Source organism: Megascapheus bottae, chromosome 11, assembly GCF_031878675.1.
Source record: "Megascapheus bottae isolate mThoBot1 chromosome 11, mThoBot2.hap1, whole genome shotgun sequence".
NCBI lineage: Eukaryota > Metazoa > Chordata > Mammalia > Rodentia > Geomyidae > Megascapheus > Megascapheus bottae.
The window spans coordinates 59,690,761-59,710,805 of record NC_143519.1 but is presented as its reverse complement, the minus strand read 5'-3'; the positions used below and the strand labels follow the sequence as shown (position 1 = coordinate 59,710,805).

Below are 20,045 nucleotides of genomic sequence, written 5' to 3'. Positions count from 1 at the left end.
GAATGAGAGCTCCTCAGACCAAGAATGAGAGATAAAGACACACAGAGATAATGGGAGTATGAAAGAAGAAAACAGAATGAAGTGGGAAAATAAGTATTTTACAAATCTTGTTCCAGCAGACATTATCATATACTTTCATTCCATATTCTTAACATTGTTTAAACTATCCACTGTTGTCCTATTTTCCTCTGATAATACTTTATTATGAAAATATGAAAAATCCCAATTATATTGGATAGGAGTATTGGTCACTATAAAAAAAATAACTGACCAAAGAACTTAAAGTGGGGAAAGATTCATTTGGGCTCACAGTTTCAGGATTTACTTTAAGGCCACTTGATCCCATTGCTTTGGGCCTACACTGACACTGAACAATCATGTCAAGGAGGCGGGTATTGTGGAGAAGGATTGCTCACCTCAAGGTTCCCAGGAAGCTGAGGAGAAGGAAGGGTTTGCGACATGATCCATCCTTCCAGTGACTTCTTTGGTTTCATGAGGCCCCAACTCCTAACATTTTCCCCACCTCCTACTAATGCTTTAAATTTAGGAAGCCCTCAACGAATGAACTCTTCACAAGTGGCACTTTATCAGGGGAGCTAGATCTCTAGCTCAACTTCTGGCTAAGTATATAGAGATGGATTATCTCAAAGTTTTCAGCCCTGGCTGGCATTATTCTTCAGTCCTCTCAGCTTCTGCCTCCAGAGTAGCTTGGATTACAGACATCAGCCACTCGCATGCAGTACAAGTGCTTTTGCTAATTGGAAATGTGGCAGTTCACTTTCTGAACTCTTCTCAGTTGGTTCATCATCAGACATCTGGAGTTTCTCAAAGAGACTTCTAAGAAATCCTGTTTGAGCAACTTGCTAGGAGCCAAACAGTATTGAAAGGTTCCCTTACCAAAAAAAAAAAAAAAACCATATTGGAGAAAAAGGCAGATAAAGAATCTCTTCTCTGTAGAGGACCCCTCACTAATGGTACAGAATCATCTAGTGCAGCTATGTGGAGATGTCATTCCTCCTGATGAGGAACTATCTCCCAAACCATAGTCCTTTCTCTAGTGCATGACAACAGATTGTGTCATCGCTGTTTCAGCACCTTCACTGTTCTCATGGTCATAAGCAAGCCTAGAAGCAAGGGCTTGTTCTTTCCATGTTACTGTCTGCAAGTCTCAGCTGGGCTCTTTTTCCACAATGAGGAAAATACATAAGAATGTTGATAATGTAAGGGCTCATTCTAAATGTTGTCTTCCTTTCTTACTGCTGTTCACAAGCTGAAAAAGAGAAGGAGATTAGGATACTGACTTTACATCTGGCATTCCCACTAAAGTGGAGGCTTTTGTTGCTTTACAGAGTCGCTATGTCCGCTACTTTGACATCTTGAAGAATGTGTTGAACTTGGAAATGCCAGTGAAAAAACCTCTTAAAATTGTGAAGTTTGTGATTTACTCCATCCAAGGTAAGTGCTTTAGAAAGGAAGGAGAAGACAAGAGGATGTGTGATCCACTATTTGGGAGGGTTTTGCTTATGTTATGCAAATGATCCTACATCACAGCTAAGTGTCAATGCATGTGACCTTTTCCCTCTTGAGCTGCCATGTCAGCTCTCCTTAGATCCCTCTCTTATCCCTTACCCATTTCCACTTGAGGGGAGGTTCTACCCCTTGCGTTCTGTTCTCGATGTTCTTGTCTCAACCTAGGATAGATTTTTTTTCATAGGAGAAGAGAAGATTAAAGAACCCAGTAGAGTCCTTCTTTCTCAGACTCATTTCTCCTTCATGGTTCATCTCAGCATTGCTGGCCCTGCCTCATTTTCTTGGCCAGTCCTTCCAGCGGCCCTTTCTTCTCAGAACTATAGTCTTTTCTCTCTTTCCTCCTCCTCTAAGCATCTCCTCACTATCTTCTCCATCAGGATGCCTTATTTCATTTGTTACCACCTTTGGCCAGGTCATATGCTAGCATTCAGCTGGGGTTGTGAGCAGAAAAGACAAATAAGTGCTTAGATTTTAAAAAACCAACTACAATGCAGGGGTTCTCAAGGCTCTTTACCTAAAAGCCTCCTTACTGAGAAGGCTGACATGTGGAGGACCACAGTTTGAAGCCATCCCAAGCCACTCTGAGTCTCCAATTGCAACCAAAAAAAGCAAAATGGGGGCATGCCTCAAGTGATAGAGTGTCAGCTAGACAAGCTGAGCAGGTTCAAGACCCAGACTTCAAACTCTGCTACTTGCAAATACAAAAGTTAGACTCTGTTGCAGGCCAGGTTTAGGTAGTACAGACAAGGTTCCTAGAGGGCAGCACTTGGATTCCCCTGATTGCCCTTGTTTGACACTCACACCTGAATCTCCATGGACATAGAACAGGTTTGGAGAACTTGTTCTTCTACTAGACTCCTCTAGCAACTGCCAAGTTGGTGCTGTTTCCAAGAAATCAGACTGTCTAGTTTAGACTTCCCAATATTGCTGGAAAGACCGGCACAGACCACCCAGTTCTCCAAAGTTTTCCCCTGGGTTCTCCATCTCAGTCTTCCCACAACTGGGACTACAGGCTTGGGCCGCTCTACTCTTTTCCTAGATGAAGTCTCTCTTTACCCAGGCTGGACTAGAAAAATAGTAAAAGAGGTTATTTATTTAGAGCTAGAAACCTAAACATGTAGAAGAAGGTGAGACAGAGAATTTTCACTTCATTTTGTCTGTATTTTGTTGGTGGGTGCATGGGGGGATCATGGGATTCCAGCCCAACCTGTGAGTTGTACCTGAACTCTTCAGCTCAAGGCTACGACCGTACCCCTGTTCCTGGGTGTTGTCCCTAAGCTCTGCAGTACCCTTGAGCCAAGCCCCACTTCCTGTTTTCTGGAGGTTAGATGGAGATAAGAGTCTCGGGTCCTTTTGTGCCCAGGCTGGCTTTGAACCTTGATCCTCAGATCTCAGACACTAAGGAGCTATGGTTACTATGGAAGCCACTGAGCCCAGCTTTGCCTGTATTTTTCAAGGATGAAATTCCTTTGTGTGATGTAAATTGTTTAAATGTGAGGAAAATAAAGGCTTAGCACATTGTACTTGTGCATTTCAGTGGCTTATTGCTAGAGGATATCAGTAGAAAGCAGTTGGACAACTGGAACAAGGGAGAGGAGAGTGCAGCAAAAGCCATGTTTCCATCAGAAATCTTTCTGATGATAGTGTTTGATCCATGAAATTAAGAGACACCAAAACAAGGCAAGATGAAAACCCAATCACATGCTTCATGTTAATGTGAAATAGGCAAGGTTGAAAGGAAAAACTTCATTGTGGACTCTGAAACCAGATCTTGGAGGAAAGGCTAAAGGAAGAGGGGCCATTTGAACTGAGGAAAAGGTCACACACCCTGGGTTCACGTTGGTTATCCTAGCTACTTAGGAGGCTGAGAACTGAGGATTGTGGTTTGAAGCCAACCCAGATAGAAAACACTTATCCCCAATTAATTATAAATATTCCAAAGTGAAAGAGTGTCCCATCCAGCGGGACATCAACTAGGGCCAAGAACCTAGAGGGAGGAATGAAAGGGACAGGAGACATGAAGAAGGCAGCAAGACAAGCATCCTGATCAAGCTGCCAATTTTATTTTTCACACAAGGGTTTATATGCCTCTTCAGGAGAGGGATTGGGGTATAGGAACTGCTCGGGGGAGGGGGTCCGGTAGTAGGATGTTTGCTTGGGGTAGAGGCCAGGTAGTAGGATGTTTGCATATCAACGCAAGCAGGCATGTGTTGCTTAGTGACCTACTTACAAGATGCAAGCACATTCTTACAGTAAGAATTCAGGGAGGGGGAGAATGTCCCCGATCTCCTCCCGTCATCTTGAAATAAGTGAGGGGCAAGGATTTAGGCAATATCTGAATTATGGTAGGCATTAACCTGAGAGGGGGGACAGAGGCCCTGATTCCTAGAATGGAGTCCATGTTGAGGAAGAAGCAAGACCCACTGGCTCATGTATCTGTCTATCTGCTGAGGCCAAGCATCTTTTTGCGGGGGAATGGTTTTCATAGATGCCAACCTCCATGCTATTGGGGGTGTCCCTCAGGAGACCCCGAGACTGATGGCTGTTTAGGCTGTCTCCTCGCAGTCTTAGCTGCACCTCATGCAAATGCTTACACCTGTCAACGGTAGATGCATATCCCTCGGGTGGGGATTACGGTTCCTCTGGGGGCCCCATAGTCCTCATACCCATTTAGCATCTCCCTCATCTAGGCTGTTCAGCACTGGATGGAAAATTCACCCATCCAGAGTCACCATAATGGCTGGAACCAACTAGGGGACTTTGAGTTTAGCACAGAATGTCCCATCACCAAGAGTTTTTGGTTCCAGTCCTCTCAGGAAACGGCTGTGGGGTGGTGGTAGAATCAGGCAGAACAGAATATGTGGCAGCAGTTTCATCTCTCAGTAACTCCAATGGAATGTCACACCTCCTGCTGGGTTGCCTGCAAATTTCTGCACAAACTGGTTAAAGAAGCTAAACCTAAGGCCTGACTTCGGTGAATTTTCCCAATGATTCCCTGGTTGCTTTTCCTGAGCACACTCATTTTGTCAGGCTGACAACCCATTAGTTTTTTTTTTTAACCTTTTCTTTTTTTTAAAAAAGAATTTATTAACGTTGATTTTTACATCATATTTTAAATGACAAGTTCAACATACAAGTGTTCAAGGAGGCAATCTCTATTTACAATCACTGGGACTTAGTATTTAGAACTTAATCACAATGAAGCTAAGGTTTGTACGTCATAGAAACACATTAATTTATGAAATAAAACATTATGTCTATAGAGTCATAGGTTTTTATGTCTATATAGAGGAGGAATTTAGATTAATGTGGAGAGAATAGGGGAATGCAGCCATAATATTTAACAACATATATCCTATGAGCCTAGGGAAATGGAGAAGATAGGATAGGGGTTGATATATCCATCAAGATATATTGTACTTATAAACTGATTGGTTAATGTAAACCCATTTGCGTAACCACCTAAGATACTAAAAGTATAAGCTAAAATGGCATAGAACTATTTGTCTCTAATGTACACAAACAGGATTGTTTGGGTATACCTGACCAATATTATCCTTGATATTGATTTATAAATTTGACTTAGAGAAAATTAAATTTAGATTATTATTATAGAACTCTAAAGGTAGCATTTCATAAGCAAGAAATTCTGGAAGCTCCCAATGTTTTTTTTTTTCCTAGAATGGTGATGTAGTAAGAATTTATCTTGTAGAAGATTAAGATATAATGATTTTTCTCTTTCTTTGCAATATTGTGAACTGCTTTAAGAGGCAGAAACCATTTGTAAAGGACAAATTCTATGCAAGATCAAATGATTAACTAAACCCACAACCTTAGCTGGCCAATATTTTCTCTCTTTATTCTCCATTGAGTTAACTGGCAAGACATTTTGCTCTGTACTCTAACAAACATATATGTTTTCTTTTTCACTTTTATGCAGGAGTAGGAGAAGGTAATGGAGCAGACCTGAAAATTGAAATAATAATGCAGCACAAGACTGTATTTACTTGTACTCGCCAAACCTGCACGGTGAGCCAAAGCTCATAAATGAGAATTCTCATGTTTGTTTCAAAGCTCCCAGTCAAGTGGCATGATGGTCTTCCCCAAAGTAACACTCACCAAAAAGAGACAGCTCTTGCCCTCTGTCACCATTCCAGTTGGCATTGCTTAGTTCAGATGCAAAGCAGAGCCTTGTTCCAAACAGTTTCTGAAAGATATTGTCAAACTGTGCTTCAGTTTAGTGCTGCTTCGAATTCACTTGTGCCCACAAATGCTAAGAATGTCCCCAGGAATTACTCGAGGCTTTAAATGCATACATCATGTCAGTATTTGCCATATGATCTTCCTTTTGATCATTTTGATCATTTATTACAAAGCTCTGATTCTCAAATGCAGTGTTCTTGAAAGTCACCTTGGCACTTGTGGAAGTGGAAAGTCATAGGTTCAAAGAGTGATGCAGAATCTGTCCACTCAGCAATGGGCTCAGTGACTGTAATTGAGATGTTTTGTTGGCTGTCACCTTGAGATCAGTAGAGACAGCATATGGACTGAGGAGATGCCTCTTTACCCACAGCCATTTCTGAAATGTTCAAGAAATTCTCAAGACTGTGTACCTTTTCTAGGAGAAATTGGCAAATTTCCTTTTTAATCCCAAAGGAAGCTTTCAGAATGATTCCCAGGTTCCTGTTGTAACTTCTGTACATGCACACAAGTGTAGTGTGTTGTGAGGTTTAGGTAATATATTTGAATTTAATCTCTAATCTATGAGTTATCAAATCAGTGTAAAAAGTGACCATTTTCAAACCACTTTGTCACATAGGACACTGATCCCATCAATTCTTAGCCCATATTTATTCTTATTTTCCTGGATTTTAAGCTCTGAATACATAACAACCCTAGTGTAGCCAAGCTATTTCCATCAATATCTGGACCTACAAATTCCCATTAGAGAAGACTGACTCATCTGTTTGGCACATGGAATAAAATTCTCAGTTTCATTGATATTTTTGCTGGTTTCTCTTCTCAGGCCTATATTATTCCTCCTTTATTAAAATCCTCCAATGACCAACTGAAATTCTACTTTCTAGAATATGCTTTGTTATTCAAACTTTCTGCTGTATACTGCCCTCCCATAGGACACACTTGCACACTTCCTTATAAAGCTTAAAAACAATATATTATTTTCATATTGTTCTGTATGTAGAAAACTTCCTGAAAACTTGAAAATAATGTGAGAGTCTTCTGTGGTATGTTTCTTGAAGCCTAGCATAGCTTTCTTCTTATTCTATGATGGTATATGAATATCAGAGTAATACATGGGATGATATCATAGTTGTTAATCCCCAACCTTGACCTGTTTGTGGTCATTCCATTCACTGGAATGGCTCATTGACCTCATCAGCAACATAATATTTGTCATGAAAGTGGGGTCAATTATTCATTGCTTCTTGAACATCAATATACTGTTTCAGACTGAAGTTAAAGCGCATCCTTAAAAGAATATAAAAATCGGATGATTCACATAGAACAGTAATGTGTATTACATTAGAAACTCCTGGTCATATAGGATGAGACTAAATGAAAGGATCTCTAGGATATTGAAACAAGAGCTTTATCTTGTATGATTGTGGCTCTTAATGCACTCCTTTATTCCTCTTCTGTTTAGTTTCCTTCTGGTTAATCTCATACTGTTACTGTATCTGACTTTGTGACCTGGTATATTGTATGTATGTTTATTTGATTATTTAAAATAGGAAAGAGAAGTGGGGAAACAATATGATTGGGAGAGGTGTTGGGGGAGGAAAATGGGGACAAAACCATGAGAGGTGGTATCAATGTGTGAGAAGTAAGACACCTACTATCTGGTGAATATAACTGTAATCCCTCTATACATTACAATAAACAAAAAGACACTTGTCAAAAATGAATACTTTGCTTCTCAAGTGTAGTCTTAAGATAGCTATCAAACATTTGGAGCCCAGTACCTTTACCACTTCAGAAAAAAATTACTGCTATTTTCTATATGAAATTACCAAGCTATGAAATTATGAGTATATAATGAATTAAGGATGATTTCATGAGTGAAAAAGAATACTAATCGCTGGCAACACTTTGAGTTCCTAATTCCATGTGTTCATTAACAGGTTGTCCATGATATTGATACAAATAGAGCAATCTTTTTGGTGCCCAACTGTCCGGACTTATGTGATGATGTAAAAGTAAAATTTTCTTCTTCGGTGAGTCCTCAAGTATCCTGCATGATTGGATGCTCTTTTGTTTGGTCTGGGTTTGCGATTCCTTTGCTGCAGTTCCCTACAATAGAAAGGACAGATAAAAATGCATGTCTCGGGAAGGGGAGGAAAACACAAAACAAAGTCATCAGGATTTCTTGTATATATTTAAAATATTTCTGATCACTTTCTTCTGAATTGTAAGCAATTGATATCTGTTACTTATCAAATGAGAAAAGTATGAAAGCAAAGATGCTAAAAAGAAACCGACATTGTTGACTTTCCATAAGAGTAATTATAGTTATGTTGTCTATCTTTTAAACACACCATGATCAGTGTGTTTACCAAATGTGAGGGAGATTTTACTTTCCTGTCCATAATTATCTATTGACTTGCTATCATTAGTATGACTGTGTAATTTTAATGGATTAGCCGTACATGTCATGTCTGAGTGTCATATATGACTATAGTGATTGTCTATGAAATCATCTATTCCTACTCTGAGTAAGAACTTCCATGTGTTCTGTATGCCCTCCTTCATTACCTGCTTGCTCACTGCTGAGCAGTCTTAGGTACTGAGATGTGAATGTGAATGCTGAAGCAAGTGACCACCTGGGAAGTCTCTCCATTTCAATGTTTCCCCTTGGATAACAGAACCACTGTGAATTCTTGCTTAGCTAGTGTCTCTAAACAAACACTGTGTTTTTTCTCCCTGGTGCAGGGGGTCTTGATGAGAGCTAGTTTTGTGATTATTAAGGGTTAAGATGGGATGGCATGCTTGTAAAAAATGAGGAAATTATTGATTACTGGTTTGTTTTGTTTTTGGCCATACTTTGGTTTGGATTTTTGCTTGGTTTACTTGCTTGGCTAAACATCTATCACTCGAGTCATGCCTCCAGCCCTGTTTGTTTGCTGGTTAACGTGGAAACAATATTTTACTTTTTGCCATGGCTGACTTTGATCCTCCAGATCTCAGCTTCTTGTGTAGCTAGCCATCACTAATATTGATGCCTAATTATTCAAACTAGCTGTCAGTTATGGAAAGAGATGTGAGTTCTATGTCTTTGGGCTGACTCTCAAGGACACTGTCTCTGGACAGGACCATACATTCCAGCTTTGTTGTGATGGAGCTCCAGGGGAAATGGCTGTGGATGCTGTACAGTGTGTCTTTCACAGGATGATTGTTTACCCTGGTGGGGAGTGGCTTCATGTCTAATTGTCCCACTGGTGACCATGGATCCTCCTCACAGGAAACTTGTTTGTACTGACAGATGACCTATAGCTGCTGTCTGACTTGTTGTGTTTTGACTTTCTACCAAATTAATCACTCTAGGAAAACCCTGAATAGAACAGGTTGTATATGCTTATTACATAAGTCACCAACAAAGCATGAAAACACAACACAGTGAATAAGAGAAGCAGTTTATGACAGAGAAGGGAAAGGCAGCACATCTTGCAGGGCCAGTGGATGGAGGGGAGCCATCCAGGGGAAACTGATACCTGACCAGTGGAGGGACACAAGGCAACCTTAGAAGCAAATAACATTCTCTTGGGGGCCAGGTGTGACCTTAGCAGGTTTTCCATGGGAGGTTTCATTGTGGTCCAAGGTGCTGTAGCACAAGTAGTCACTATGACATATCTTCAGAGGTCCCTGGTAGTATGGAGTCACTAGGTCAAGTGCATTGTATCTGCTGTCACATAGACAGGTGATCACTAGAAAATGGGTGCATAAGACAGCTGTCTAGCTCATTCCCACTGAGGAACTGAGAGGTAGCAGAGACTGGAAACTGTTGGGGGTGGCTGTGCCCTGATTCTGGTATTCCAGCCTAACATAGTCAAAATGAAAGCAGAACAAACAGAAAGGATGAAGAATTCACCACAGTATGTTTGGTGTGTGTGTGTGTGTGTGTGTGTGTGTGTGTGTGTGTGTGTGTAAACATAGGTCTTTAGTTGATTCTTTAGTGGTGTTCTAATCAGATTGAGAGATCATTGTCTATATTTATCATATAAAAACATCCCTGAAGTTGAATTGGTGCCAAATGGTCATTCTATGTTTAACTTATTGAGAAACCCACAGACCCTTTTCTACCATTGCTTTCCCATTTGGCATTTGTGTCAGCAAGGTCTGAGGACTCCAGTGGTCTGTGGTTTTGCTGAATTTTGTTGGTGATCCTAGTGGGTGAGAGTAGAAGTCCAGTTCTGCTCTGCATGTGTTTGCCACCTTTGGGGTATACTCTCTGACTAACTGAAGTATATGCTCAAACCCTTGGTGTTTGTTGCATCTGCTTTTGTTTTTCAGACATTAGTTTTTGAATTAAAAATATTGTGAATACAAGATCCCATCCAGATACAAAATATGCCTATGTTTCCCTCTATTTTGGTGCTACATTTTTTCACCCTGATTATGTCTTTTAATGAAATCCAACTGAACACTTGTTTTCTATTTCATTGTAGTAATTTTGATCCTTTATATTTTTAATGAAAAAGTATTCTCTTCAAGCCTCTGAGTACATTGTAATAGATAGGATGTTGCAATTGATGTACACAAAAAGGCAGAAGGAAGGAACGTCAACCCCAATGCAATTATTAGTTTTTGGTATCCATTTTATTATACAAATCACCTCTTTCTTTAATCATGTGTTTTTAGAAGCTTCCTAACTATTATGATGACTGTGCATTCTTCATGTGGTTCCATACATCTTTCATAGAGAAAAACAGGTAAGGACAGATTGTAAGACAGATTGGCAATTCCTTTGCCTACTATACTAAGCTCATTTTCTACAAAAATAAAGAATTGCCTAAGCAAACATTTCCTATCCCCTACCATAAGGCAATGTGTCAGTGAAGAGGCAATTACCCAGATCATAGTAATGATCAAGTTCTTTCACGAAGTGTACATCTACCCGGTTCCTGGAATATAGAAAGGTCTAGGTGGATGTCACTTTATTGGGTCATGATTGGTGGGATTAGTCTAGGGAGGCTTTAGCTGGCTTTCTTCTGCTGTAGGCACATTTCCATGTAGGACAGAAGTTTTAAGGCCTGAGAAGTATTAACAATTTCAAAAGCATTGTTCGGTTAACCTCCCCTTTGAAAAGGTTTCCTCATGACTGAATGATGTATTATTGCTAAGAACCTACTACTTTATCTAGAAACTCATTCCTGAACCTACAAAGACTCAGTTTTCAGGAGTATTGACCTGTGGTGGTAAAAAGAAAAACACTTTCTAGATCATTCACATCAAGGCAGAAATGACTGTTGCCATGTCATCATAAAAGTGTGAGGATTGATATGAAGACCTTGGAGCTGGGGGAGGTGGCTCAGGCCTATTATCCTAGCTACTCAAGAGCCTGATCTGAAGATGAAGGCTCAAAGCCACCCTGGGCACTAAATGACCTGAGACTCTTATCTCCAATTAACCTCTAGAAAAGGGAAATAGGGGTTGGGTTAAGGGTAGGGTGTTATTCTTGGGTTGTAGAGCTCAGGGACAACACTCAGGCCCCATGACCCACCAAAAGGGAGAGAGAGAGAGAGAGAGAGAGAGAGAGAGAGAGAGAGAGAGAGAGAGAGAGAGAGAGAGAGAGAGAGAGAGGGAGGGAGGGAGGGAGGGAGGGAGGGAGGGAGGGAGGGAGGGAGGGAGAGAGAGAGAGAGGAGAATGAAGACCTTGGGCCATGAGTTTGTCCTAGTGGTAGAGTGCTTGTCTAACATGCACAAAGACCCAGGTTTGATTCCTTGGTACCACATACATAGAAAAAGCCAGAAGTGGTGCTGGATAGTATTGGTTACATCCAGTGCCAGACTTCTCTTGAAATCTGAACTGGGCCTGATAATACCCCAAATCTATTAAGACAGCAGCAAGGAAGCCTCATTTCTACAGATTTGTAACTCACATACAATTTGATTTTGGAAAGAGTAAACTCTGCATTTAAAGGAAAAATTCTGTCAATTTTCCTACGTGTCCAGCTGTCTCTTGAGCAAAGTCCTCGACAGAGGCAGGGTGTTTACTTGTTGCTTCTTGTCAAACTGGTTCTTGCTAAAGGATAGCTTTGTCCTTTCCACCACCATCATCTCATTGGAGATTATAAGAACATTGGATCCTCCTTTTTGTAGTCATTTCTGGAAAATTGGTATCATTTTTTCCTTGCTTGATAAATCTTTTTTACACTGATGAGATTGTGGCTTAGACAAAAACATCATTTCACCGATTCAGGGCAATATAGCTGGGCACTGGTGGCTCAGTGACCTGTCATTCTAGCTATACAGGAGGCTGAGATCTGAGGAACACAGTTTGAAGCTAGCCTGGGCAGGCATGTCTATGTCACACTTATCTCCAATGAGTCCTTGAAAAATCAGAAATGCAACTGGAGCTCAAGTAAGAGAGGGTCAGCTTGAGCAGAGAAAGTTTATTGAGAACTCAAGGTCGTGAGTAGAAACCCCACTACTGACATTAACGAAAACAAAGATAAATACAAAAAAAAAACCCAGAACACTATTTAACTACTAGGTTTCATTATACACCCAATTATGTCTTGGTAATTATTGTGACAGTCCTGGGGCTTGAACTCATGGCTTCTGCACTGTTCTTTGGCCTTCTCAAGGCTAGAGTCCTACCACTTGATCCACAGCACCACTGTCAGCTTTTCCTATGTATGTGGTACTGAGTCATTGAACCTGGGTCTTCATGCACGCTAGGCAAGCACTCTTACACTAGGGCAAACTCCCAGCCCCTTGGTAACTTTTGTCAATTAGAAACACTTAGAATATATGTTTGTTTGTTTATTTGAAGTAGGGAAAGGGGGGAAACAACATGATTGGAAGGGGGTGGGTGGAGGGAAACAGGGAGAAACACATGAGAAGGTGTATTAATGTGTGAGAAGACCTGCACCTCCTACTACCTGACAAATGAAATTTAAAAAGTTTTACAAAACACTTAGATAATATGCTCAAAGTGGGTGTCAGTAATTCTCTAACAGGCACGTTGTGACTGATCAATTTGTTTCTGAAGATTAAGGTCTTTTATGTCATTCCAAAGAGGCAGAATGGGCTAAGTAGTGAAGACAAGTAGGACTTAAATCCTGGTTGCAGCCAGCAAGTCTCTTTGTAAACAAGGGTGTGCTATTGGATGACTCTTCATTTTTGGTTTTATTGTTCTTTTTTTAATGTCGGGAGAATGTAAAGATGGATTACAGTTATATTCGTCAGGTAGTAGGTGCATTACTTCTCATATAATTGTACCCCTTCTCATGCTTCTGTCCCCTCCTCTACCTCCCAGTCCTCTCTTTTCCCCCCTTCCCTTCCCTGTTTCAAATAAACAAATAAATGTGTACACAATATACCAGGTAACAACTCACACACAGTAACAACATGAGAAAAACCATAAGGGCAAAAAAACAAGAAGAGAAATAACATAGTACATTAAGAACTACAATCACATACTGTAAGCCCTAAAAGAAAATGTAATGACTTTTCTTCCTGTCCTTAGACTTTATTTAACACGAGCTGACCTGGACAATCCACATAAAGAAAAGACATGGAACATATATCGTCCAGACTTTGCTGTAGATATATTCTTTGAAGAAGTCTTTCAGTGAGAAACACACTATATTTATACCCATCATAGTTTAACTTTTCTGTATGTTTATTAAATAAATTATATATTGGTAATAGTAACCTCTCTTCAGAGTGTGTATGTTTCTATGAACTCATCAATGCATGTATACATATGTACATACATCATAATCTTGAATTGGCTAGTTTATGAATTTACCAATTGTATGTCTCCACAACTACTGGCCTTCTTCTCTCAACTCATTTTCTTTCTTCCCTGTGTATCCATTTTTCAGAATTGCTACAAAAAAGCCAGGAGTGGTGGCTCACTCCTGTAATCCTAGCTACACAAGAGGATGAGATCTGAGGATCTGGGTTCAAAGCCAGCCAGGGTACTAAAGACCATGAGACTCTTATCTCCAATTTAACCACTAGGAAAACCGGAAGTGGCCCCTGGCTCAAGGGCCAGGGCAATAGCCTTGAGCTGAAGAGCAAAGGGATAGTGCCCAGACCCAGAGTTCAAACCCCATGACCAGGAGAAAAAAAAAAAGTACTGCTAGAAAAATATGCATATAATTTACATCATTCTCCCTCTAATAGTCTATCTATAGTGAAAATAATTTATTTCCAATACACTATGTTACAAGCTCTTTAAATTTTAAAAAGAGTTTTCAGGTAAGATAGGTATTTAGAACTACTTATGTTCCAGCAGTAACCCTCTTGGGAATTTATCCAAAAGACTGAAAGTCAGTATACAATAAAGATATATATATATATATATATATATATATATATATATATATCTCCATGTTCATTGATGCACTAATTACTATACAACCATGTTAAGGAAACAGCTCAGTGCCCTACATCAGATTGATCCAGAGAGAGAGGAAGGGTGAGGAATTTTATATCAAAACGGACCTAGGTAACTTGAGAAATGGAAAAGATTGGGAGAAATTGGGAAAAATGATTGAAGGCGTGGCATGGATCAACATGCATTGCACTCAGAAAGTGACATGTTCAATTGAAACCACTAATTAAATATAATGTACTAATTAAATGTAATGCAAAAAAGATTTTCCAAAGATGTTTCAACTGGGAGATATTGCCTCATGCCTGTAATCCTAGCTACTCAGAAGGCTAAGATTTGAGGATCACAGTTCAAAGACTGCCTGGTCAGGAATGTATGTGATTCAGATGTCCAGTTAGTCACGTCCCCAAAAAGGTAAGAAGTGGATTAATTGGTAGAACACTACACTAGAGCCAAAAAGCTCATGACAGTGCCCCGGCCCTGAGTTCAAGCACATAATGGGCACAGATACCCAGTTACATTCCCGCATGTATGGGCTCTCCCCCTCTCTCTCCCTCCCTCTCTCTCTCTCTCTCTCTCCCTCTCTCTCTCTCTTTTTGCTCTCTCTCTCTCACACACACACACATACATACATATGCACACGTGCACACAAATTTTAAAAAGGAAAATAGACTTTTCAATATCATAGAAGAGCAAAGTTATTAGTATACTTCGGTAGCTACTTTAGAGAGTTATTCATGATAATTCTAAAAATAGTAACATTTATAGAGCCCAATCATAATAAATCGCACTGCCTAGAAGCTCTTCAATAGTAAATTCATTTAGTCCTCATAATTCAAGTGCTATCATTACTTCTATTTTCCTGGGAAATTAGAAGTTTGGACACTTACATATATCAAAAAATTAGTAAAGTAGCAAATTCAGGATTTACACCCAACATAGTAATCTAATACCTTGAATAGCACGCCAGTAATGGAATAGCTTTCTCTATTTTTTCTTATTCACTTGGTATCATAATGATGGACAGCTGTGGAGCAAAAACCAAGAGAATCAAACAGGCAAATCAGAAATGATATTATTGAATTTTTCACATAAATTTCCACTAGAAATGTCTTCCTCCATTTCTGCTAAGTATCTTAAGAAATTGTGTGTGTGTGTGTGTGTGTGTGTGTGTGTGTGTTTAAATTTGTCTTCTGTTGCTAACTGCAGAAAGGAACTTAAATGACATAAATAAAAAACATACTTTTATTTCTAAATTGTTGCCATGGACTACAGTATGAAATTAAAATTGTGGGCTGGGAAGGTGGCTTAGTTGTAGATTGCTTGCCTAGCATGTAAAGCCCTGGGTTGGAATTCCCAGTGTCACACATACATGCAAAAAGCTGGGAAGTTGCAGAGAGCTAACCTTGAGTAAAAAGAAGCTCAGAGACAGTGCTCAGGCACTAAGTTCAAGCCACAGGACTGGCAAAAAAACATTTATTTATTTATTCATTGATTTACTTTTGTCTTCCTGCCTCAGGTTTATTGGTAGAATTGACACAGGCCACACCCCACCCTCTAGATGGCAGCCAGGGAGCCACAGCAGTTCACCTGTCATCACACTGGCAGTCAAAGGTCTTCTCTGTGGGGCCTTCACAGAGCCCTCCAGCTTAGAGGCTGGAGTCAGCGCACCCTTAGGAGGCTGTGGCCTGAGCACCCTTAGGAGCTGGGGCCTGGGCCTTAGCTGGCATTGCAGCTGGAGTCTGGGCCTTGGATTGTGCCCTAGCCAAGGCCTGGGCCCTGGCCTTGGGCCAGGTGAGCCTAAGACCTTTGGAAATGTAGGAATGGATGTGATTCCCAAGCTTGGGGTGGGCGATGTAGGCAAGTTGCTGGAGCTTGTTGGTAGCCTGCTGTGGAACTTGTGTTTGTTGCTTTGGGCTTCTCCAGGGTCTGATGGCCTTGGGCCACATTCTCATGGCCTTGGCATCGTTGGCCTTCATCTTCTTAAAGCCCTTCTTGTTGTGCTTCTTAGCAACACGCATGTTCCTCAGGAACTTGGGGTCCTCCACTTCAGAGATGCGTATCTTTGTGATCTGGGTGTCCTGACGCCATTTCTGTGCCATTTCCTGGACTGTTGTGTGCAGTGTGGTTCTTGGACGTGGCCATGTCTATCTGAAACGCTAACCCGCCGGAGCTGATGCACCTGGACTCAGGAGGGAAAATTTGTTGTTTAAAATTAAATTTTGTACAAGTTTCTCGTTAGGTGAAAAGACAACAATAGTAATTTATACAGCAGCCCAAAGAACTGAGCTGAGGGACACGAGAATATATCATGATTCCTGGCAGCTGCTCAGCGGGCTCAGCTATGAAGACCACAGTGGATAGCCAGCCCGGAGAGACGACCCTGACAGCCTGACTGCCAATAAACCATGAAAGGGCGATAGGAAAGCTGTGACTCACGTCGTACAGCACCAGCATTGAGCAAAAACAGCTAAAGGAAAATACATTCATCCAGTACCAGCACAAACACACACAAAAACTTAAAATTGAAAATATACCTAGAAGTAAACCAGGGTGGTGGTTAATAGCCTGTGATCTGGAACTAGACTGCCATGTTTGATCTCAGTCTTCCCTGCTGGCCTCTCTCAGTCAAATTCACTGGGCCCCTAATTCTCCTATAAACAGTTGACAGTAACAGATCCTATTCCATTTGCAAGGCCCTTGAAACTGTTGGCTCGAGCAGGTGCTCGTTATGTTAGCTGCTGTTCCTATTTGCACAGTATACTTAGACACAAGTGAAGCTATTAGATAGCAAGATACTCTAGGTTTATGGCTACTGTCTAGACTATAGACCAAACCTAAGTTAATTCTGTTGAAAATTGAATTGTTCGTTCTGAAGACACGGTCCAGATTTCAGGGTCTCCTCCAAGGAGCTGAATCCAATGTAAGAGCACAAGAGTCCTTATTGCAAGCTCGAGCCTGGACTCAAGACCGACACTGACACAGCAGGTCTGAATTGAGAGTCCTGACTTCCTGTTGTACACGGTTTCTATAGGGTTAGCTCACAGGGTTGATGTATTATTAATTGATTGGCTAGTGCTAGGGGATATGTGCCGAGCTGCAGGGCAGCTGAAGGGCAGCTGGCCAGGGTATCTCAATGGTTATCACAGGATGTTTCGATGGTTATTTTATCCTGGGGCCTCAAATCACTGGGAGTAGGCTGTAATTTATTACTTTCTTTGAAACTGCTATCTCTGCTGGTTTAGAGTTAGTTCAGAGTGACCTTCCGGTGGGGCCTGTTAAAAAATACCTTTTTGCTAAAGTTCATACAACTTCAATATTCACTTAGGCTTCCCAGTGGTACACTGACACAGCCTCTGCTTAGCAAGTGCTGGGTCTTAGGTTTGATCCCCAGCACCAGGCACACATACACACACAAATACTTCTTGGAAATGTCCTTTTCAGACAACCTTCCCAAAAGTATCACGTTTAGACTCCTACTGGCCTTTGGTAAAGTCATGATTGGCATTTACTCACATCTGACCAAATCTGAGCCCCAGTACCTGACACCTACAATCCTGGCTACTTAGTATGTGGAGCTGAGAGGGTCAAGGTTCAAAGCCAATCAAGGCAGGGAAATCCATCAAACTTTTTTCTGCAGTAAACCACATAAAAAAAAATCAAAAGTAGACCTGTGCTTAAGTGCTAGAGCATCAGCCTTGCACAAAATAGCTAAGCAACAGCACGCAATCCGTGAGTTCAAACCCAGTATCATCACACACACACACACACACACACACACACACACACACACACACACACACTCTCGCACACAGGCACCACAAACCACCAGTTTATTCACACAAAATTGCATAGAATGCATGCAATTGATAGAATAAGATTTGATTCATGTGCTAATTCCAAGAACTAGACATACTTTGATTACTGTGCTGTTAACACAATCTTCTTATGTTACTCATCTCCCATGGTCTTGCCTGTCTGGCCAGCTGCAAAGAGCCAAAGTTGGCAGTTGGAATGGGAGCTCCTGTCACAGGTATTGGGGTTGGAGAGAGGCCAAAGTCAGAGGAGCTGGATAGCAGGAGGACTAGTGGTAGGCAATTATAGCAGTGGGGAGTGTTGTGCTTTATTTAATTTTTGTTGTGTTTTGGGTGTGTGTGTGTGTGTGTGTGTGTGTGTGTGTGTGTGTGTGTGTGTGTTTGTATTTGCCTGTGAGACTGTCCTGGGACTTGAACTCAGGGCGCGGGCATTAAACTTATACTTTTTTTGGTTCAAGTTTTGTTCTTTGTGCCTAGAGCCACAAATCCACTTGTAGATTTTTGGTTGTTTCTTGGAGATAAGAGTCTCACTGACTCAGTACCAGCTTTCAATCACAGTCGTCATATCTCAGCCTCCTGAGTAGCTAGGATTAGTGGCAAGAGACACAACGACCTGGCTGTCTGAAGTTTTAACAAGGACTACCTCGTGTAGTTTTCCTCAGAAAGACTACAATGTGGCAACTGGGAAATCCATATTGGACATTTGGAAACTGAGGCTCAGAGGAGGGAAGTTCCAACCCACGTGGCACTGCCACATAGGCACTCACAGCTTTGCTTCTCTGAAGTCCTGTCTCTGTGGCTTCCTGACCAGGCTCTTGATTGAGCTATGGGTTTGTGTTGCTGCACACCCTCTTGTGGGGTGTCCCCTGAACACTGAGGACACTGGGGTGGGATCATCCTCTGGGATGTTCCTCATGAGCCCCACTGTGTGTGCAACGTCAGCCAGGGCCACCACCTTCTTCATGCCAGAAGTACCTAATCCCACGTGCAGTAGCCAAAATGTACTGTCTAGAAGCCCCCCTGCTTCTGCAGTCAGGGCAGTGCGCTGCCCTGGCATCGGGTGAACACCACACATTAGCCTACCTTCCTGGGGTGGCCACACAACAGCCCAGGGGAGAAAGAGGTGCTCTCCCTTCTGCTCATCCATGCTACACTGACAATATTTGCTCTCCCGGGTGCCAGGGATCAATAATCCTAATTACACAGGGGGCTGAGATCTGAGGATTGTGGTTGGAAGCCAATCCAGGTAGAAACACCAGTCCATGAGACTTATATGTAATCAACCACAAAAAACCACATGTAGAACTGTGGCACAAGTACTAAAGCACACTCCCCTTGAAAAATAAAGCAAAAGAACAATGCCAAAGGCCTGAGTTCAAGCCTCAGTATTAGCAAAATCATAAATAGGGAGAGAGCAAGACAGGTACTATGTGTCTTGCCTATAATCCTAGCTACTTTTGCAACTTAACACCTTTGTATCTCAGCTTTATAAAAGCAATAAAAATTTTTATAAATGCTCTCTAAAAAGATGATGGAGAGGAGGGTAGTGACAGGAGGCAGAGGTCAGCTGTGTGTGGGTCTGGCAGATCCCTGTGTGGTGCTCAGTTGCTGTGTTTTCTTTGCCCAAAGTAGAGGGGGACCCCCTTAGCATCGGGCAAAATGCTAGGTATTGAAGGTCTGTCTTTGGAAGGTTCTAGAGACACTGCAGGGAGCATGTGTGTGATTCTTGGGATTGGATGTGGTGGCTGCTGTCCCTCTCTGTTCCAGAGCCTGTGGGCCAATAGCTGTCCTAGCCTCCATGTGCTCTCAGTTGTCCCCAGTGCCACTCAGTCACAAACTAAATCCAAGTGAACAGAGAACAGATTTACTAGATCTAAAGCAGATCTTGGTATGTAAGATGCAACCTTTTAGATGTTTTTGCCAGGCTTTGTGAATTCACTGAATGGCCTCCTATCTGGATCTGAACTATTCTGTGCTGCATTCTTTCACAATCACCTTTGGGCACCAGGAGGAAATAAAGACTCCCTGAGAAGCATCCTGTGTGGAAACAAACAACAGTCTTAAGATGCGTCTTAGCAGCTGAAAACCAATGGCCCAAATCTCAGGAGATAATT

The 20,045-nt window shown here is 41.4% G+C and overlaps 1 protein-coding gene across 1 annotated transcript; it reads left to right on the top strand.

Moving 5' to 3' along the window:
* Positions 1 to 377: 377 nt before the first annotated feature.
* Positions 378 to 10,681, top strand: LOC150057210 (phosphatidylinositol 3,4,5-trisphosphate 3-phosphatase TPTE2-like). Its single transcript, XM_090341814.1, has 6 exons — positions 378 to 392; positions 1,350 to 1,455; positions 5,471 to 5,559; positions 7,674 to 7,766; positions 10,408 to 10,478; positions 10,591 to 10,681. Exons 1-6 carry the CDS (start codon positions 378 to 380, stop codon positions 10,679 to 10,681), a joined length of 465 nt encoding a protein of 154 aa, XP_090197940.1.
* Positions 10,682 to 20,045: the final 9,364 nt, after the last annotated feature.